General features: G+C 36.0%; 4 protein-coding genes and 1 non-coding gene across 6 annotated transcripts; 4 read left to right on the top strand and 1 right to left on the bottom strand.

Annotated features, from left to right (window-relative positions):
* The first annotated feature begins 530 nt into the window (after positions 1-530).
* LOC149527102 (uncharacterized) lies at positions 531-2,503 on the top strand. The gene is made up of 5 exons (XM_089783781.1): positions 531-676; positions 1,249-1,338; positions 1,507-1,717; positions 1,832-2,048; positions 2,139-2,503. The coding sequence occupies exons 1-5, from the start codon at positions 531-533 to the stop codon at positions 2,501-2,503; spliced, it is 1,029 nt and encodes a 342-aa protein (XP_089639907.1).
* A 2,473-nt stretch (positions 2,504-4,976) lies between these two features.
* Positions 4,977-6,257, top strand: LOC110418502 (uncharacterized). The gene has a single exon (XM_021431246.1). It carries the CDS (start codon positions 5,288-5,290, stop codon positions 5,996-5,998), a length of 711 nt encoding a protein of 236 aa, XP_021286921.1. The 5' UTR covers positions 4,977-5,287; the 3' UTR covers positions 5,999-6,257.
* Positions 6,258-8,944: 2,687 nt separating this feature from the next.
* On the top strand, positions 8,945-10,524 carry LOC110418066 (putative WRKY transcription factor 43). The gene is made up of 2 exons (XM_021430684.2): positions 8,945-9,388; positions 9,836-10,524. The coding sequence occupies exons 1-2, from the start codon at positions 9,075-9,077 to the stop codon at positions 10,011-10,013; spliced, it is 492 nt and encodes a 163-aa protein (XP_021286359.1). The 5' UTR covers positions 8,945-9,074; the 3' UTR covers positions 10,014-10,524.
* A 1,093-nt stretch (positions 10,525-11,617) lies between these two features.
* On the top strand, positions 11,618-11,751 carry LOC149527101 (small nucleolar RNA snoR74). The gene has a single exon (XR_016351348.1). It is a non-coding gene; the product is annotated as a small nucleolar RNA snoR74 (small nucleolar RNA).
* A 3,577-nt stretch (positions 11,752-15,328) lies between these two features.
* LOC110417859 (SUMO-activating enzyme subunit 1B-1-like) lies at positions 15,329-18,685 on the bottom strand. Of its 2 annotated transcripts, none has more exons than XM_021430425.1 (11): positions 18,554-18,685; positions 18,374-18,469; positions 18,219-18,270; positions 17,896-18,091; positions 17,650-17,729; positions 17,400-17,516; positions 16,763-16,813; positions 16,493-16,559; positions 15,976-16,079; positions 15,791-15,895; positions 15,329-15,691 (listed from the first exon to the last, which is right to left on the bottom strand). In XM_021430425.1, exons 2-11 carry the CDS (start codon positions 18,454-18,456, stop codon positions 15,587-15,589), a joined length of 960 nt encoding a protein of 319 aa, XP_021286100.1. In that variant the 5' UTR covers positions 18,457-18,469; positions 18,554-18,685; the 3' UTR covers positions 15,329-15,586. The 2 variants fall into 2 exon arrangements, with proteins under 2 accessions (XP_021286100.1, XP_021286101.1); XM_021430426.2 differs by having other exon boundaries at positions 18,374-18,462; positions 18,554-18,650.
* Between the last annotated feature and the right edge of the window lie 3,384 nt (positions 18,686-22,069).

The raw sequence follows: 22,069 nt of genomic DNA, 5'->3' as shown, positions 1-22,069 counted from the left end.
AAATTAGATTAAAAAAATATAAGATTATAATAATAAATGAAAATAAAATATATGATATTAAAAATATATTTACGAGATGATATTATTAAAAATTAATAATAAAAAATATAAATATATTAAATTTATATTTTAATAAATAGAGATAATTTTAAAAATTAACATTATATTTCTAATAAAATATTTATAAACCAAATACAGTAATATTATTTTTTTTATATTTTAATTATTATTTTATTTATATATTAAACACTGTAATATTATTTTTTTATAATTATATTATTTGTAATTATATTACTTGTAATTATATTATTTGTAATTATATTATATTTTATTACATTAGAAAGTATCAAATGCTACTATAAAGTTTGTTGATTTCAGGAAATAGCAAATCGTAGTAAGCAATGCACCTTCATTGTCTTTCCAAATGAAAAACACTAGGCATTCAAGCACATGACAGGGGCCATAGCCCAGAAAATATAGTTGCTTCCGTCGTGGGCTGCTTTTTGGTCGCAGCTGGAGTATTGTGGAGCATGGCCTGGAGCTGGAACTGGAGGCTAGGGCCTCAAGGAGAGACCATTACGGCACTCAAATCTCTTGACCGGTTGTTTAGAATAGGCAGGGTTTTCAATAGGCTAATGTACACCCATGATAAAGGGTTCCCATTTGCAATTCTGAAGTAACAAAACCCAAATCATAAGCCGGTTATGAATGATGACAGGTATAACTCATGAGACCAACGTTGATGGTGGACTCATATATAATCGGCAACGCTTCATTCTTTTACATTTCATAATAATGATTTCCATGATAATGCGTTATTTTTTCATATCATATCACGTATTAGACATTAAAAACCAATTATGTTGAATGTGTATTTTATTCTGATCTAATACTCAAAACAATTCACTAGACATTAAAGCTAGTTTGTGTTGATTTTGGGTTTTTAACAGTTTGGTTAGCAACGTGACCTTTTAAAAATCACATCATATTTTCTAATTTTTAAAATCTTTAAAAATTTTACATCATTGAGATTTAATGGTGTTAATGATTGGCCTCATATTAATAAATTTTGAAAATACAATTCATACAAATTATAATAGAGACACTAAATCCAACATTATGGAGAAAAATAATCAGTCCCTTTTTCTGTTCTAACAAGTTTTTCTTGCAAGTTCATGAAAATCTAGGTTTTGTTGTTGGGAATGGTGAGAATTTGAGATTCTGGCAGAATGAATGGATCTAAGGCAGGACACTGGCAGATGCCTTCTCGAGGGTGTTCGCGTTGGCAGTAAAAAAAAGAGGAAAAATCATTGAGTTCGGAAGTTGGGATGAAGAAAAGTGGAAATGAAAGGTAGAACTTTGCAGACAGCTTTTTGATTGGGAGGTTGAGCAATGGGAAATGTTTGAAGACACCATAAAAGAATTCCAGCTTAGTAAGGAATTGAAAGATGAGTTGGTGTGAAAAAGTGATACAAGTGGCAATTACACAACTAAGTCCTTTTGTAGATACGCCCTTAACTCAAGAGCGAACGTTAATGGGGTTTGGAAACAAGTGTGGGCAAATCTTGCACCTTACAAAGTTGAGTTCTTTGTGTGGCAACTGTTACATCGTAAAATAAGAGTTAAGAAAAAGCTTGTTAAAAGGGGTGTGAACTTGAATAGTGGAGTGCAATGTGTGCTGTGTAATGTTGATAGGGAGACTTGTGATCATCTTTTTGTAACTTGTAATGAATCATGGAAAATTTGGGTTGAATGGTGTAGGCTATGGGGCACAATGTGGGTCTCTGCAGGGAGAGTTAAAGAGCTGTTTCGTGTGTGAAACAAATGGCAGCTGGGTGGGTTAGATGTTAGGATTTGGAAAATGTGGTTTTTTGCAGTAGTATGGTCAATATGGAAAAGTAGAAATGAAATTGTGTTTCAAGCCAAGGAGTGGAATAGGGAACAGGTCTTGGAGCTTGCCAGGATTAGGGTAGCTTATTGGGCAAATGCAAAATGGCCAAAAGATTATCCGTTTGTGTTCAATGTGTATAGACAGCCTCCAGCCCAAGGCTAGGATGCTAAGAAGAGTAAGGAAAGCAAGAGAATTCTATGGGAAAAACCATCACAAGGACAATTAAAATTTAATGTTAATGGAGCAGGTAAAGGTTGCCTTGGACTGGTATGGATATGTGGGGTTTTGAGGGATCATAGGGGGGAAGTCAAAATCATTTTCTCCAAAGCTATAGGTGAAGTTGACTCCAATTTCGCAAAGATGATGGCAGTGAGGGAAACATTCTTGATTTTTTCAGCATCAACATGGAAGGACAATCATAAACTTCTTATTGAGAGCAATTCGAGTAATGCGGTTAAATGGACGATCCATCCGGATTTAGGCCTGTGGAGAATGAGAAAAGTGGTCTTACATGTGGAGAGATTGAAAGAGAAATTGGAGGGTTGGGAGATTCGACATGTTAGAAGAGAAGGTAATCAGAGAGCCGATACTTTAGCAAAAGAAGGTGCTTAACAACAGTCAGATATCTTGAGAACTTTCAAGTAAGTGTTGATCCCTGGTTTTTCCGTCTTTGGGTTGCTTTGTGGTCTGGATAATGTTGTTGGATTGGAAAAAAAAAGGAGAAAGTTTAATCATTATGAAGGTGATGAAAGGATGTTGAGGTGCAGGAAGGTGTTGAACGATCATAGAGCTTTTTTGTGCCTTTATTTAGGAACTGATCATTAGTTTGTTTTTGGCTTGTTTCGATTTTTGCCCATTCCTAAGAGGGTGTTCAGGAGATCTGGATTTATGGGGCGATCTTTTTTAAGTTTGTAGGGACTCTGGGTTTTCTTATGACGGATTGTTTGATGTAGGATGATAGGTTTTGGGCGTTCTGGTGATTGGTTTCTCGGTTTTTGATGGGGCAGAAGTCTAACAAAACAAGTCAAGCCTTGGGATTTAAGGGGATACCAGCTGGTTGTGGGCATAATCTCAAATATCTGTGAATTTGTTTTCTTTTGGTGCTATGGGCTGTATCGTTTATGGGGAAACATTCATTCCTTGGCTTTGAATGAAATTTTTTTTTTTACTTACAAAAAAAAATCCAACAACTTTTTAAATTTAACATTTTAATAGAGTATAAAATTTAAATTCAAATTTTGATCATTAAAATCTTAAAAATTTCAAACAAGTATCAATCAATGTTACATTAATATGTTCAATGTCACGTCAACAACTTTAACGAAAGAAACTTGATTGTATTAATGATTAGATTAATATTAACAAATTTTGAAAACACAAAGAATTGATTTATACGACATGTAATAAAATGGTTAAATCTAGCATTTGGATAGAATAGAAAAACTAAATACATAATTTGACCAAAGAGTTCCTAAATAAAAATATGTATGAAAAATATATTGAAATAATTGTAAAAATATGCTGAGATCTAATCAAGTAAAATATTGTTCTAATACTCCTTAAGTTGGAGTATTAAGATTTGAATGCCTAATTTGGCTTTGAAAAAAATGAAAACATACTTTGCCACGGGGTTTGGTGATTAAGTCATGAATAAGTTGGTTTGGGGTGAAAATGGGATGAGGAAGAAGGATCTTAGCTTGGAGTTTCTCATGAACTACATGGCAATCAACTTCAATGCGTTTAGTGCTCTCATAGTAGACTGAATAAGCTACTAAGTGAAAGGATTCATGTGAATCACAAGACAAGGGGACTGGCTTAATGGAAAGAATGTCTAGATGTGTCAATAAAAATTTCAACCAAATAATTTCCTAAGTAATCATAATCATGACACTATACTTAACTTTTAGAGAAAAGTGAGAAACAAAAATTATTACCCAAATCTTATCCAAAATAAATAAAAACTACTTGAATCCGTTAAATACCTGAAACGAATACATAGTAACCTTGACTAAAAATTGTTCTCTCGAAAACCCACCATATAACCCCCAAATCTCATCAAAGAAAGTCCCTTTTCCTCTTAATCTTTCTTTATATCTATTAAGAACTCAACTTTTGATTTTGGTTTATTCTTTTTTCCCCTACAAATTAGTAAAATCCTCTTTCATAGAATCCAACAACAAATTTCAGTAAGACAAACATTAATCAAACTTTCAATTAATGTAAACAACAGACTCTTCTATTAAGCACATAGAAGATGATGAGAAATATTCACTTTAAACTAAAAATTGAGAACTACCACTTGGTTAACATCATTGACAAACTACAATTTCGAATCCTCATAAGATTCTGAATAATCAAAAGATTTCAAAACTATTCTTTTCGTTTTTGGAGGAGGTTCAAGTTTGGCTTTTGATAGTTTTTGTGTTAGGGCAGAAACTATATTTACTGTGCTGGATTTTAGGATTAAGTAGCAGAAAATTTAAATGTAATTCACTGTTAAAACGTTTCAAGCATATATACTTTCTAAAGAGATATTGGGTTTAATTGCTTCATACTACTCAGTAACAAACGCAAATGAATTTGAATACTAAGTGTATAAAAATTTATACATGTACTTTACTCGAATCCAAAATGGACAATGAATTCTCTACTCGAGCCTTTCTCAAATCCAGATATAAGAGACTTAAATATTTGGGTTATAACTTTTTTAAGTATCAGGGTGGATCGGTTTGATATATGATAATTAGATACTCATTGTCATATCTTAGGTGTAACAGGAGACGAAGGAGTTAGGTACTTGGTGGAACTAATAGATGATAATTCTGTATGGGGCGCCACGAGGGTGCGAAAGCGAAAAAGAGAAACAAGGCCTAAAGTTATTAAGTTGATTTCATGTTAATGAAATAAATTTAGGGTGAAATTGTTGTCTTATCTTACACTAATTAAAATAGATGTACATATACAAATATTTTTTGACTAATTATTTAAAAAACCTATTACAGTATAATAAAAAGAAAATTATTATTATTATATTAAAGTCTGGGGTTAACAGTCTCCGAGATTGTTAAAGGTGGTGACCGTAAAGTCCTGCAAAAGCAAAGCTGCAGTCCATTGACAGACCTGAGATAGCTGCTAAGCGTGGTACGAACCCAAAAGAAAGAAAAGCCATTTGCTACAGTTTTGATGTCAAAAAAGCCTTGAGCTTTACCTCTCCAAGAAACAACAGTGCCTCTCTCTCTCTCTCTCTCCCCAATCCGAAACCACCCCACCCTTGCCCTCTTCTTCAACAATGAGACGCTTCTCTTGAAGTCGAGACAGAACAGAAAAGACCCCCTAGAATAAATTTCAGGAAGAAAAGGAAAAGCTTTGAAGTCTGAAGAGAGAGAGAAGCCGAAAATGAAGGTCAAGAAGAAAGGTGCTGTGTACCCTCCTCTATCCTCACCATCCTCTCCAGTTTGTTATAGAGATCCTAACTCTGTGTTGAAGCTTCTCCCGGTAGCAATTCTAACTCTAGCGCTACCTCTCCCACCACAAGACCAAGAAGTCTTGGCTTACATGATAACCAGGTCCATTATTTCCACCACAAACCCATCTACCTTCAACCATCAATCCAAGAACAAGTGCAAGAAAGGAAAAGCCCCTCTTTTTCAATGTGGGTGCTTCGATTGTTACACCAGGTTTTGGCACAGATGGGATTCTTCACCCAACAGGGACCTAATTCATCAAGTCATTGAAGCCTTTGAGGACCATTTGCTCCAAAATGAGGTCTCCAAGAAACACAATAAAGCAGCCAGGAAGAAAGATAAGGAAATCTATGAATCCAATGTAGTATCTGTTAATGCATTGCATAGAGAGCAGTCCCAAGATAGTGAAATATCGATGGTTGAAAATGAGGCCTTGGCGGAGGCTGAAAATGGGGGTGGGCGGGGTGGCCCTGAACATGAAGGAGAAGGGAATGTGGATGATGAGGTGACTGGAAACCTGGAAATGGAGGTGGTGACTGTAGCAACTGGGGCTAGCCACAAGGGTTTGGCCAGGAAGGTTTTACCGGACGTGGTGGGCTTATTCAACTCTCGTTTGTGGAGCCTCTGGGGTCCGAGTATCTAGGAGCTAATTTTTCATGTATTTTTTTCGTTTCCTCGAGAAAAACTTGCCTCGTTCCAGCTGTTTCAATTAAAGTTTTTGTTTTGTTTTAGTGGGGAGCCATTTCCGGTTGGCACATTGAAAAATTTTTCTGGGGGATACGGATTTCGCTCTGTTGCCAGTCAAATTAGTTGCATAGTTTAAGGTGCTAAAGTGCTAAAAGTTAGTGGGCTTAGGTGACCACATTGTAGCTTACATGGACTAATCATTCCTCATCATCAACACTTGCCCAATGCCTTCATCTTGATTTCAATGCCAAGTCTATGTTAATTTTATTCATTCCTGTTATCCTAAGACCATCCCTGGGTTGCCATTTCCATACACAATTTGACAATGTTCATGGTTTACAAGCTCGGCTTCTAACCCTTTAGTCGACTATTGACTTGAATTATGTGCAACTCCTCCTTGGGTAGGGGAAAACAGAGACGCACCTATGACTATCAAACTTGGAAACTTCAATCTCCAGCCGAACCTTGTACATGATAATTTTGCTCCAAAACCATCAAGACTAACCATATTCGGCTCATCTAATGGCCATCATTTTCCAGCCTGTTGTCCGACATTAAGAATGCAAGAATTCAGGACTGCGCAGCAATGCTGCATCGAAACTCGCCAAACAAGTCAAGAACAAGTACGGTCCCTTTGTTGTCACTCTAACCAAATTTTTGGTGATGCCATAGCATTTTACATTGGCATGGACATGTCGGTGGGTAATATATTATTATTTAAATATTTTAATTCGAATCTTATTATTTGATAATATATCTGCATCTTATAAATATTAAATTAAAATTTTGAGCTGTTATTTAAAATTATAATGAAATAGCATTACTCGTTAAATATTTAATTAAAATAAATTTATATATATTATTAATAATAAAAAATAAAGTTAATTCATAAAAAAATTAAAAATTAAAATCATATTTAGAATAATTAATGAATTTTAGTAAGTATTATATTAATTATAAGAAAACTATAAACAAAATATAATATATAGAAAACTAAAAACTAATATTAAAAAACATTATTTATATTAAGTTTAGGTATTGGGTACCCTATAATCACTATTTTAACCTGTGATAAATAATAATATTACTATTCAAATTTCAGTATAAGATATTCTAATTTTACTTAATTGAATTGAGTAATACAGGATATCTTACTATAAAATATCCATTAACATCCATACTTTGAGAGAAACTCAACTCATAAAACTACTATTGTAATTTTTTTATTTACATAATCATGGTTTCCTTGATAATGTAAAATCATGAATTTAGATAGGAAATTTATATTATATTTTAATTAATTAATTAATTATTTATTTATTTTTACTTTTACATCCACATGCAGTTTTTGCCCTTTTATTTTCACAAGTAAGTAACAACAAGAATAATAAAGTAATCAAGCAAAACCTTAACTATGCTCTAAATAGCAAAGGTATACCAACTAGTTCATTCCATAACTTAGATATCTTTCAATTGTTTCTTTTTACTATTTGAGTCAAGGTAAAATTACTTTCCATTCATCAAATGGTGAAAGAAATTAAGTTCCCCAACCAAAGGTAAAAAAGAAGGATTATATGTTGAATTGATGTTACATTTACTCATATTTACTCATTATTTACCATATACAAATGTAGCTTAAGTAATAGGAAATTAAATGTGGGTGAGCCTCGCTCTGCGAATAACTTTGGCCGAAGAAAACTTTCATTTTGTCTTTTACTAAGTATTCAATGAAGCTTCCCAAAAAGTCTAATCTGACGCGGAGCATTACGTTTTATTTCATATCACTTCAAACTATCCGGGCCGCCGTCCAATCTTAAAAGGTACAACGCAGTCTAGAATCGTATCATGGCCTAATTGTTTGAAACAAAGACTTGCCCGCTTTGGCCAATAGCAGCATATTCTTGGACCCCGCATTCAACCCTAAACTAGTCATTTACACTTGAGTTTTCTTTTTAATTATTCAAAATAAATAAATTGAAGAACAAAAACACCCTAAATCAGGCTCTTGAAGGGAACATCGAATCTGGTGCCCATCCAAGAGCCTTGATCGGGCTGCCCAACGGAGCATTTGGGAACTCGTTCTCCGGCTGTGGGTAGTCAAATTTTTTTTTAAAATAAAATTTATAATTTATTTAATATTAATTTTTAAAATTAATAAAAAAAATATTATCTTAATAATATTATCATATTATCAGACTAATAAAAATATTAATGATTGACTAATAATAAGATTTATATGTCTAACAAAAACATTTTTTTCATCAAATTATTTATTTTAAAAACTAATATACTCTGTATAATTTTTATGAAAATTGTTTAAATATTTTATTTTAAATTTAATCTTAAAGTATATATTTTTTATGTCATAATTGAAGCTAATTGCTTTAACAATTTATGCGCAGGCCTCCATATATATTCTGAAAAGAAAATTTGAATGCAACTTTTTGTATAAAACAATATATAATGTAGTAAGTTAAGATAGTGGTGGTGGTCACTTTTTTTTATTATATATATAAAATTTAAAATATATAAATTTATAATTTTATATAATTACTTTTTAATCACTCAAATAAAATTTAAATAGATCATATATATATTTATTATTAAATTAAATATTCAAATATCTCAAATAAATATTTTCAACTTACATCATTTTCATATTTCTCACGATATACATCAGAAACTTGCAATCTTATTAACGTTTAGCATGCTATGTACTGTCGTGAAGCCTATTTTTGGCCAAATATTCTCATCAAGTTATGTTACGTGACGTATACGACTCAAGTTTCTTTGCTCCTGAGGGAGGTGGATCCATGAACAATAAAGCCTCCATGCATCAATTTTTTCTCTGTTTTCAGTGACTTTGGACGTTGGCCATTACGCCGCCCACCTGTTTTTCTAACCATTCCCTTTCATATTTTTTTTCTGTAATATATATATATATACACATTCTTATATAAACTGCTCTCTCTATGCATCTCTTATCTTAAATATCAGCTTTATATTTTTTTTTTCCTTCATCCTTTATTACCATGGAGAATTACCACATACTTTTCCCGGATGGATCTTCAGCCTCCCCTTCCTTGCTAACCATGACAAATCATCGAAGTTATTTGCAAGGCAACGATGTAATTACTACAACGAAAGTGGGAAATCAATGTGAAGATTTGGATGCCAAGGACGTATCATCAGAAAGTGAGGTCAAAGTAGGGAAGAAAGGAGACAATAAGGGGATGAGGAAGCACAAATATGCGTTTCAAACAAGGAGCCAGGTTGATATACTCGATGATGGGTATCGATGGAGGAAATATGGGCAAAAAACAGTTAAGAATAGCAAATTCCCGAGGTATATCTCTCTACTTAATTCGTTTCTCCCGAAATTTTAACTCTGGTTTTTGCATTTTGGGATTAATTCCAGTCTTCTATAGATTGTAGGTCTCATGATTAAGTAGATCCATCAATATTCTATGGCGCAGACCTTAAATTAAAGTTGCACTTAGTTTAAAAGCATGGACTTAAGAACCAAGGGAAGCAATTTGGCAGCTAATGTCCTTTACATGGATTTTCATTCTACCTATTTGCTGATTCAAGTTCTATTAGTGGAATGGCATACATGTAGAAAGTAGAAGCTTTCTATTAATTTAGCATATTCAGCTAGCCTGCGTAAAAGAACAGACAAAGAAATTAAAATCATTCAGCCTGCACTCAATCCATTTTTGGTTATCAAAACAATTGAAGTCTCCATCTCGTGTATATATATCAAGTATTCATTTTGGTTGTGTCTTGTTTGCAGAAGTTATTACAGGTGTACACATAAAGAATGCAACGTTAAGAAACAAGTCCAACGCAGTTCCAAAGACGATGAAATTGTGGTGACCACCTATGAGGGGATACACACACATCCGGTGGAGAAGTTCAGCGAAAACTTTGAACAGATCCTGAGACAGATGCAAACGTACAATCCTTTATGAAATGTGTTGGTCTGCAGTCCATCGCCAGAACGTGTTTATATCATTATATGCACCTAGGCTTATAGTGCTGTTCCTCAGCAAAGAAACTATTGAAGCTATGCTTTTTTTTTTGTCTTTTCATTTTTCGTGGTGTGGGATCTCGTCCCAAAACAGATATCATATGATAACTAGAGGGCGCCCTAGAATGATTTGCCAAGGTACATACTAGCTTTGTGCCTAATGCTAAATTGGACGGTGAAAGTATGCTTTCGACAAGAGTACGAGGCGGAACGAATGAATTTGCATAGCCGATGCATAGGTCATATTTAGCTCTTGCTAATACATTGAGTAGTCAAAAGCAGAATCAAATTATTGGGACTCTGCCAATAGAGCCTGAAACTCCCTTGACACATTCATTGCTGGGACGGCTGATTTATATCTTGGGGCGGTCCATATATAGAGTCTCCTACCTGTTGTGTATATTGTTTTCTGGTTTTGCATCTGACAATGGAGAATATTTTTGTGTAGTTAATTTGCTTGTCGCGCATCTGTGCTTAACAGAACCAATAATTCTCTTGAACAGCCATTCGTTGTTCTTTGTTCATAGGCAGTGTCTTTTCAATCAGGGCTGGCAGATGGCGCTGCCGGTTCATTGGGGAAACTTTTGACTACAATGTCGAAATCCTGAGACATGACACCACATAGGTTTTTTTGCTCCTCACTATCCTGCTTTTGTATTCATTTGAAAGGAGGGAACATCTTCTCTTCCCAACCTTGAACACCATTGGACATTTAATTCCAATAGCACGCCTTCTCTCTGCTTTGCTATTGTAATTTTTTGTCATTCGACTATATGTTATACAAAGTAACACGAAGACTTAAACCTGCAATCTCACAAGCCTTTTTAAAATTGATATAGCATTGGCATTTAAGTTATATAATTACCAATACAATATGCTTGCTGTTTATTATATGATAATATACTAGTAAGTTCCATAGCTGTTGATGCTAATTACTTTCATTTAAAGAGGAAACCGAACTATTATTGGATGTAGTATCTTTTTAAGAGTTAAGAGCAAGAAAGATACTGCCTCATTTCTTTGTTCTAAATCAACATGAACCTTTTTTCACATATTGCACATGCACCCAATGTCTTTTTCCAACCCTTTGACAACATTATGTCATCTACCATTCCATGTCAGATTTCATGGTAGATGGTATCATCTTTGACTTTATCCCTCAACTCGGCCTTTTCCTCATCATCACCTATCCACTGACGGGAATAAATCCCAAAATGCACCCACCCATATATAATTGCATCTTTAATATCTACCTTTTCTGTTTTCCCAAACTTGAATTCCTAGTCTCATTCACAATGATTGATTTAAAATCAACACATTTTTCTCTATCATACCTTATTTTCCACGCCATCATTGGCACTTTATACTTTTTCGTACCCCTGGCTGCCTGTGTGAACATTTTCCAGGAACTTCTATATTGAAGTGTTCTTCTTTGTACTGATTAGCAACGTGCGGATGCGGCCCAGATGGTAGAGCGCTCGCTTAATATGCGAGAGGTACGGGGATCGATACTCCGCATCTGCAATGATATTTTCAACCTGATGAAAAAAAGCAGGGGCCTGTTACCTTTCAGTGAGCGGGTCCCTCGTAAAAGTCAGGGAAATGGAACCCCATTGTTATTGGGTGAACCTCCGCCTGTATTGCCTGTGGCTGGAGGTTCAGTAAATGATGATACATTCCCTTTATTTTTTGAGCTTTATTATGATACTAAAACTTAAACAAGAATGGCCATCACGAATTTGTCATTTTACATTTCTTTGTTTTTATGCAGTAGTCTCCGTTCTGTATTAGGATGTAGAGAATAACTAGAACACTGAAAACCCTTCAATTATTTTAAGCTATATATTTACATTTTCATTTCTTTTAGACGTTCCAGAATTTTTTTTTTCTTGGAAAGCTCATGATATTATTAATAGTCTCATTCGGAAGACAGAAGATAAGCTGCAGTAGCTTACAAAAACAAAAAGAGTCCTTAGTGTAAGGATTGGCAAGATATCAGGTGGATTCTGATATGCCAAACATAAGTACATTAGTCGATCATTCTCCTTACAATAACACTACACACCAAATTAAGAATTTCCTTGTAAGTACAGAAACACGAAGTTTGGTAATAACAAAATGACCCATTTAAACGTTTTCCACCCCAAGTCAAATTCAAAGTAAGCACTGAAGTTTGAATCTCTTGCAACACCAGCTTTGGCGAGCCCATCTACAAGTGAGTTAGTTTCACGTCTAATATGGGTGAAGGATAGGTCCAAAATATCGTTGGTGCTTTCAATGGAGTTGGAGATGAGCTTCATGCGCCAAAGGATTTTTTTTGTGGTTTTGGGCCCTGGGTATTGCATTAGAAGAGTCACTCTCAACTTCCCATTTAAGGAAGGATGCCCACGTAGAGCCAAGAAAGAACTTAATTCCCCTTTGAATGGCCTGAAATTCAGCAAAGTTGGAGTCCTCTACTCCAATGGCATGAGAGAAGACACCCTTGATGATGCCTAGATGATCTCTGATGACTCCCCCGATGCCTGCAGGCCCTAGCTTGCCTCGGGCAGCTCCATCTGTGTTGAGTTTGAGAGAGCTTTTGGGAGGAGGGGTTCATATGTCCTTCTTTGTTGGTTTCTTCCTCTCTTTTTTACTGGAGAAGGCACTAGGATAGTCAAAACATAAATTAGTAGGAAAATGGTCCAGTTTCCTGTTCCCTTTACATCAAAGAGAAAAACGCAACTAGATGATGTCAACGATCTAGTTGGGATTGAAGGCTTTGTTCCTAAAAATTATCTCATTACGACGTAACCAGATGGTCCATAGGGCTGCGAAGAAGAGGATTTTCCATGCGTTTCTAGTGTTAGCTGGAAAGGGATAAAACATCGAAGCTTTGAAAAAGGATGCCGCATCGGCTGGAGAAACCCAATAGATATTCCACTTCTTGTAGCAAGTGGACCAAACTTCCCAAGCAACATTACAAATAAAAAGTAGATGAAAGGGAGTTTCACGTTCCAGAAATTAAGCTCCTCCCTCTGTTTCTTCCATGAATATTTAAATAGTGGTGCTAATAAGTACCTGCTATGTACAGTTCCATGTTTTCTAACCCTCAAAGCCACATGATTAATTACATGTAAACTAGTTAATAGTTCATAATCGAAAAGCATATGCCGCTCATATATATATGAACATGTAATTATCACAACAAATTCCTAATTGGAAAGAGCACTGATGTTCGTAACAACAAAGAAAATTAACAAGGGAAAAGAAAAAGAGAAGAGGAAAACACCCTCTTTTGTCATTCTAATTGCAGTTAAAATCAGATATATATGCTATAGTCTGGCAAGTAAAATAAAAAGATAAAAATTAACAAGCAGAAGCATCCTTGAAAGATAGAATAAGAGATCAAGTGCATCAGTCTTCTTCACTCTTAACCATGGTTATTATAATATCATTGTAGGTTATAATGGAGACTTCATGTTGGGGTTAGAATCACCTCTTCATCCTCGTATAGACAAAAATTCCTCCTTGAGATGATACCAACTACGCATACAGCTAAAGTAATAGTAAGCCAGACTATGATAACCATCCATCGTCTACCTCTTCCACTGCCTACATCACAGGCAATTCTCTTCTCTGCCAAAGTTGCCACCTCAGTTCCTCCTCTCTGTTCCTTCTCAGCACATAAAGAAGAAGAAGAGGAGGAGGGCGAACAAGAACAACAACGAGGGCATGAAGCGGACGAGACCCCTTTCCTTCCCCAAATTTCGTCCACATCATTATCAGATTCATAAGAGAAAACTGACCTCACTTCACTCTCTTGATCCAAACCAAACTCCCAGCCACTGCATGTCAACTCATCTCTTCCAAAACCCATCTCGGTCACATCCTCTACTTCCTCGAAAAGCCGTCTTCCCTTCAACTTGCCACTCTCGATGGCTGCCCTTCGCTCAGTGAGTATCTCTTCAACGGCCAAATCATTGATTCTCACTTTCCATGCTACTCTCTCCGATGGAGAGTTTCTGTGCTGAAGAGAAGACATGAGTTTTCTAGGCGAGTTGTTGAGCAGTCGAAGGGTTTGAATCATTTTACTTGAGCCTGTTGAACCTGTATGTAGGGTTCTTTCTGGCCTCTGTTTTATGAAGTCCCATTCCTGTTCCAAGTTCTTGAAAAGACGGTGCAGTTTTTGGTCATTGGTTACTTCTTCTTCTTCTACAGAGGGTCTTTCCATTGTGGGGTCTCTTTCTTTTTTGCTTTCTATCATGACTTTGCGCACAGTGCGGGGCTTTTGAATAATGGGATTAGAGACGTTGCTTTTAAATGTGATGACTGAAGAGATTATAGCGGGACAAAAACCACCCACGTTTTGGTTCAGCAAATATTTTGAATTTGATTATCGGATTTTGGCTATATCTTGGAATTAAAAATGTGATTTAAGGGAAAAAAACTGAACATCATGGATTCTCTATCAAAATCTAATATATGTAGATCATAAATTTTAAAGGACTGGAGTTACCACAAACTCAATCGTCATCCAACCCCACTAATGGAGTAATAATGACCTTTGACAGGGTAAAACTTAATCCCGGATACCCTGCACAGGATCCGGATACGTCATTCTTTTCGTGGTTTCCATTCTTACTTGGTCTTCCTGTAGTTTTCAATCGCTGCTTCTTTTTGGTACAATTTTTCACCACTTTCGTTAATATGATTGCCTTTTAGCTTTGATTTTGACGCATTAATTTCCAGGCAAAAAACCCAAAACAAATGCACACGATCTAGCTCTTGCTGAATCTACTCAGGCATTATCATTATCTAATACAACTCTGTCGAACATTGTCTACGACTCCATGATTGTGTAACTTTTATACATCTCCAGCAATTTGTCACCATAATATTACTTTGGTGGGGCAGTCGAGCAATGATCTTTAACACAGCAGCAGCATTCGCCTACCACCATCAAAAGTAATACGCTTTTCCATTCTAATTAGATACAGCGCTGATGCATATATGATGGCACTTTTCCATCCTCCTTCGAAACTTTTATCCCCACCACATAACAACAGCAGCCGCACTTGGCGCCTGCTGTGGCTTTTAGGAAGCAACCTTGGATCTTCACGATCCGTAGAATAGCCCCACGGCAATCGTATTTGCTACCCTTCTCAGAGTCCTAGTGGCAAATACTTCTATACAACTTACCTTCCATACCTCAGCACTACAGTTGGAGAATGCATCATACAGCATTTATCAATTATTGCAGTCAGTACACACGACCCGTCCAACATTAAGTTCCATAAATCAAGATTCCTTAGCAACAGTGTTGGATCCAAATTCTTTAAGAAAGAATAAAGTTCACCAAGTTTTCTGGGGTTACAATTTAGGCAACAATATCAATTGGTGATTGTTATCTGATGCTATGAAAGCTTCAACCAAACTTCCCCCCAGAGCAATAGTCAGTGACAGGCCAAAACTTACACCCCTAAGTTACAACTCTACATATCCCTCCCTGATCAAAGCAGAGCTCAGCTTCCAGTGTTAAGGGTCTGATATGTCCTCTATCAAGCCTTTCCCATCCATGGCATCAAAGAAGAAGAAATTCTTGAGTGGATCCCCTTTGCCTGATATGGCTTTGATCACCTCCTACTCATTCAACAGTCAAATCACATTGAATTCATATAGTTATAGTAGCTATTAATCATTTCAATAGATTGCGAAGGGAAAAAATAGTCAAAATGGAACCTGTCCAAGGATTCCCCCGATGATGGCACAAACTGGAGGATACTCCCTTGTACCTATCAGCAGTCTTTCTAAGAGTGCATTAGGTATTTGAGACTCGTTCAGTGACTGCAATAAATTAATAAAACACAGTATGAAGAAGCAGCACACTACAAGGCAATGCAGATGACAAATGCCCAATACCATACATTTGTTTGACAAAGGTCCTTTCTGAGCTTCACAACACCAGGAAGATCAGCAATGGAGGTTTCTCCTGGATTGCGATCTTCAACATCTTCAAATCCCTCTATCACTGTAAGAACATAGACAATCATGTCATCCATTGTATGAATATAGGCTACTGCAAAAGAAATGCTTATAAGTAAACCTGGTTTCACTTAAAATTGGAGAAGTTTAACAAATTTGAAATGAAGATGCAAAACTTAACCATATTTCACCTGTTCTTGGCTTGAAATAGAAGTAATTTGAGGGATTTGCCTCTTATAGCACACATGCATGGATAAAAAGAAGGAAACACTGTATTTAACAAACAGAATCACTATGTAAAAATGGTTCATCAAGAGGCATGCCAGGATGAGTGTAAAACGAGCAGCCTAGATTTGGCCTACGATGAATGTAGCTATCAATTTCAAATTCTAGTTGCTTTTGATTTTGTTCTCCCCCTTTCAGTTCTTTAAAAAGCAAAAACCAGTATATTCAGCATACCTCTCATAGCAAAGTACAGCTTCGACACTCTCCTCGGAAGTGCTCTCCAAGGCACTGAAATTGCTTCCTGCAACAGGAGAATGTACTTTTCTTTGAAAGATAGAAGGGGATGTACTTACGGCAATAAAATGCTTTCACTGTATGGATGGCACATTATTACATGCTAATATCAGGAGACAACATGGCATAATATGTTCTAAGGAAGGTTATAGGAACATTTGTAGTTATTGATACTATTATTGTTGATAATGAGCACAAACCATTTCATACCTCAAAGCTTGGGTATTCTAGTTGGCAATCAATGTTTTCCTCAAGTTTTTTCTGTAAAAAAAAAATATTAATATTAATAAATACAAGCTTACACATTTTGTTAATAAATCAAGGTATTTCAAAGCACTAAATGATTGGAGTACACATCATAGGGTACAACTAAGAGTTAAACCAAAAAAGATGAGGACAATATACAAGAACCACGAGATTAATTTATAACAAGACCAAGTTCAGCAGCAACTCAATAGAAATTCACAAGATTAGTACCAATAAGTGCATTTCTAATTCATAAATCCTGACATATCTTCTGGTCCTTCATTTTGCTAGGAACAGTTCATCTACAAATGTTATACATAGGAAATACAGAATGTGCATTGTCGTTTACTATGATTACAAGAAAATGAATTCAGCATTATAGTGATGATTAGCAATCCACAAATAAAAGCGGCGTACTGGCTTGTCCCCAACATGAAATCACAAGCAGAATTAGAAAATATAGCACTGCCAAGATTCTCCACTTGCCATTGGCAGTTTGATGCTTAGGAAGGATTGGATATCATGCATCTCACAAAACATAGATATAGTAGGGAAAAGGCCACATATGATACTAGAATAATTAAATGTGTAAAATAATCACCTTTGAATATTTATAGTTCTGTAAATCAACAAATATTTCGCCACAAGAGCCTCTACAGTCAACTGTGTAAAACGCTACACGCTTTGATAACTTCCGGCACTTCTGATTAATCAATTTCTGCATGAAAGAGAAGTTTAAGGTACAAATTGAAGGGAAAAGCATGCAGGCATCAAAATATGCTGAAACATATAGATAAACATATCATCTACAGTCTATAAAATCCATAGATAACAATGTTATCTAATAATACTTTTTTGGCGAGAGCGCAGCAACTGATGACCACAACATCGAACTTTTCAAAGAATTCTACACCAAATGTTGATATATCACCTGCAAGCCCCCAAAAGAAAGTAACAGTTTCCAGTTAGTAGCATAGATAGCAGTATTCAACTTCACACTCATAAACGGACCAAAAATGTACGAAATTTACAAGCATTGCTGATTTTTCAGCTTATGCTGCATGAAACCACAAGGCAGATGCCAAAAAAAGGCTAACCTTTTTCTACAGAAACTCGAACCATAGGATTGAATTCTTTCAAAGAATCACAACAGACCTCAGCAAGAGTTTTCCCTTGAAATAGATTGTCATCAGGCAGTATCAAGAAATTGGCAGACAAAGCTTCCTCAGTAACTAGCCGGTCATCCACCAATGTCAGACTACCAACTCCTGCCAGTACAATGTTCTTGCAAAACTACGCAGACCCACAAGTTTAAACATATATTATTTTTTTTAAAAGAAAAACATTGCAATAACAAAAGACTTGTAATAATAGAGCAAGAAAAACCCAATTTGCAAAAGGTCAAAAACGAAAATTATACCTCAGCAACAGTCCCTTTAATTCCATAAACTAGAATATGAGATTTGCTCAGTCTAAACAAAGAAAGAAAAAAAAAACATACGAATAAACAAGCTAATAAAAGAAATTCAAAGAAATATTAAGAAAAAAGGGTACCATGAAACAAAATAAAGTTACCTTCTTTGAGCATCAGCACCCCAAACCCTAATTTGGCGATCATAAAGAGCAGTCTCCTGCTCTGTCAACTCCTCCCCGTCCATTTCAAGCTTTAAACTTTAAATCCCAAAAATTAAAAACACAAAAACCCAGAACAAAGAGTGAAACAAATACCCTATAGTAAAAAATGCAAAAAATTACCTACTACTACTTGTACTGTTAGCTTCAAAGCAAATTCCAAGTGTTCGCAGTATCCATAAAAAGAGGCAACTTTTAGAAAACGGCTAAATCTTTCTCCCTGGCGTCAGCGCGAGTGGGGAGTTTAAGTTATTGGGGATAGGACTGACTGCTGTTGTTGTGGATTTGGGCCATTAGAATCTAACTCGGCCCAAAAGAGCTGCAACATTATTGGTTTGACCAGTTGACCTATCGGGGGTGACATGCTCATCTTGCATGTCCAAATCTAGTTTTGAGTATTTCAACATTTCATGAGTTTTGATGCAAAACAAAACAAGAAAAAAAGAGTAAAATGCTTGTACTTTGTATTCTTAATTTGCTCAAGAATTAAGAAAATTTGCATATCTAATCATGAAGTTTCATGAGATGTATTGATGACCAATTACGTTGGTGGGTGAAGGGTATAGATTGATCTTAACCCGTGGAGGCTGTAAACAAAGTTGCAAGTGCAGGGCCTCTGGAGACAGCTTGCAAAGGCGTAACCATCATCTTTGGACCCCCTGCTTGTTCCTTAAATTACTATCAAATCAAGAATGTTCCAATCAAAGTTGGAAAAAGAAGTGGAAGAATATGAGTATCTTGCCTAGAAAATATTGGAATAAGTGGCTGTGTCCTCCACAGAATCCACCTTGCTTTTGGCTCTTCAACAATCCGCAATAGTTCCTTAAGCCCTGCAAACAGCATCATAAAATTTGTACTAGTAACATGCACAGGGTTTCATGCTAAACAGTGAAACTTACCGGCATCTTGCTCAATATTCTGACGCTTCAACTTCTTTGGCATGGTCACTCACTCGTCGTCTTGCATCTCAATTTATGGCAATGGAGTTCTCAAATAAACCCTTTGGTTTAGAATTTGTTCACTGGGCGAGCTGCTCGACTTCTGCACATTGGAATGTGGACAGTGAAACCTATGACGTACAATTATTAGAACTCCACTGTTCTTAATTATCATTAACCCATGCCTGTACGTGGCTCCTTCTCTAATAGGAAAATAATCTACTACTTTTTGTGAGAATTAGAGCTGGAATCGTAACCGCTGTAACTGCCACCCCAAAATCAGCAGGTAATCAACGTGGCCAAAAAACCTCAGCTCCATTTAATTACCACTGTTTCTTATTCTTGTCATTTTTCTTTTTATTTTTCATAATATACTGCTAATTGGCTGCCCATCTTGCTATCCATGGGCACCTTCTAGCCTTGTGGGCTAGGTGACTCTGTGACAGAAGGGTCAATGCGTTGATTTTTCTTTTTCGATAGTTTTTAAGATTTTCACCATTCAAAAACCCTCTAGCCCGTAGGCCACAATGTTTTTTTTGGTGGTACTGCTGCGTTGGCTGAGAGCAATTGGAGGCGCCCTCTTTTTCATTTTGTACACATTGCATCTTTGACTATAAATGTCCTTATACCATTTCAGTGATGAAGATCTAAAAGGAGTTTCACCAAGCTTTGTCTATGACATGCAGATGAAAGTTTTTCAATCATTTTCATCAAAAAGAGCAAGACAACAAAAAAATGTCAGTGAATTAGTACGCTGCTAAATTTAAAAAATCAAGTTTTCCAAATTTTTATTAATAGTGGTACAAAATTTTTTCCTGTGCGAGTCTAACCAAAGGGAAATTGCTGTAAAATAAAAGAAACCAATAACATTAATTATATTGAAAATATGGAAAAAAAATAAGATATATAATATTGCCAATAAGTGATAGGAGACACAGGCAGGGCATGAAATGGGTTAAACATTTTATGGAGTTAAGACTTAGAGGGAATAAAAACAGTACTAATACTTAATTAAATAGTAGTGGTAAAGAAAGGAATTGGGGTGGGAGCCAACAAGAGGGCGCCGACAACAAAATCTAGGATCTTGGCTTGGGAGCCCTAGTGGGACTTCACTTTGCATAGACTTTGTGAGGAAGAGGACACGTGATGAAGCAGAACTCAGCCCCGAAGAAATCAATTCCCTTCCCCTTCAACCCCCCAACCCCTTTCTTTTTGACAGCTGCCATACTGACTCCGGTTGTTAGGTGATTTAACAGTCCTGTCTCACTGTGTCTCCCTCTCGACCCTCCCCCCTCCCCCTTCCCCTCTCCGGATTTCACTGTTTCACCTTGAATCAACTGGGGTTTTTATTTTATCTGACTCTGATTGAGACCTGCCCTTTTTTATTTGTTAAGGTTGCAATGCAAGTTGCAAGCGGCCGCAGCAACCCTCCCGAAAATTTTCAAATTGGACCCCATTCAAAGATTGTTTAAACGCCTTTAATCGTTCCATCCATCCCCCTATCACAAGCGCAGTCCATCTCCAGTGCCGTTCACGCTCCAAGATTAGGAATTGGGGTTCCATGCCAAGTTCCAAGGTCGACGGTCAATGATCTCGATTACATCATTTTTAGTTTTCGTCGGTATTAATGAGGGTTAATACTACTATAATTATCTCAAATATTTTATGTTTCTATTGTTTTGTGAACTATGACTCGTCCATCTCTTTGTTAAACTACAACTGTTCAAACAGGAAAACTATGTATGTCGTACGGAATTTAAGAACCTTAATATAGTACCCTGTGAAGTAGAGTATAACACAAGCTGTTGATGAATCAAAGACTCGTGTATCAATATGTTATATATTAATAGAAATTAATGAAGGAAGCAAATCTTAGAATAATATGAAACATTTATTCCAATGATGCATGCTTGTTAGAAAAATTGAAGGAATACTCAAGTTCAAAATGGGATAGCATGAATCACCCTCAAGAACTCTCAAGTACAATTATGATAGTTTGGTACAAAATATTGAATAAATAATAAGAGAAAAAAATATGATTAGAAATAAGTTAAATTCAAAAGAGTAGTTGAATTTCACAACAAGATAAGGGAGGGAGGAGTGGGGGGCAAGGACCACAGTAGCTACGGCAGTCAGGGGGGAGGAAAATGGGTTGCCTACTGCCTAACCTTTATTGCAAGTTTAGTTATGAGCTTAGTTCCAAGATAATATATAGTTTACTGAGTTAAAAATGCCTTTAAATTTTCATGATGCTTTGATTGTACCACAAGAATAGTACTTAGTGAATAGTAGAATTCTGGCAGAGGAGTCTACCTAATTTCCTGCCGGTGGGTGTGGGTGGTGATATAGTGTGACAAATGCTTTCAAAAATTTGTGAACAGAATAAAAATATTCTTACGTCTCAAAGCAAGGAATTCCTAGATGAGGATTTTTGTTTCATTTCTTTGCGTGAAGAGGATGGTGTCGCCTAGACGAAATGGAGCCAAGTTAAATAGCAGGGGGAGAGTCATTTTCATGTATATCTATCTAGTTTTAATTACAGACAGCCACAGATTGACATTTTAAGGGCCCCAACCTCACATCAAGATGATTATGGTTGGCAGGCAAATCAATGATGAGGGTGAAAGCAAAGGCGCCAATGCATAAAATCTTGCGTTTAGAATTTCAGATTAATCATCAAGTTTCCACTGGAAAGCAAGAA

Source organism: Theobroma umbraticum, unplaced genomic scaffold (genome assembly GCF_002168275.2).
Source record: "Theobroma umbraticum cultivar Fairchild unplaced genomic scaffold, ASM216827v3 scaffold_50.0, whole genome shotgun sequence".
Lineage (NCBI taxonomy): Eukaryota > Viridiplantae > Streptophyta > Magnoliopsida > Malvales > Malvaceae > Theobroma > Theobroma umbraticum.
This window is presented reverse-complemented; position numbering and strand designations above follow the sequence as displayed.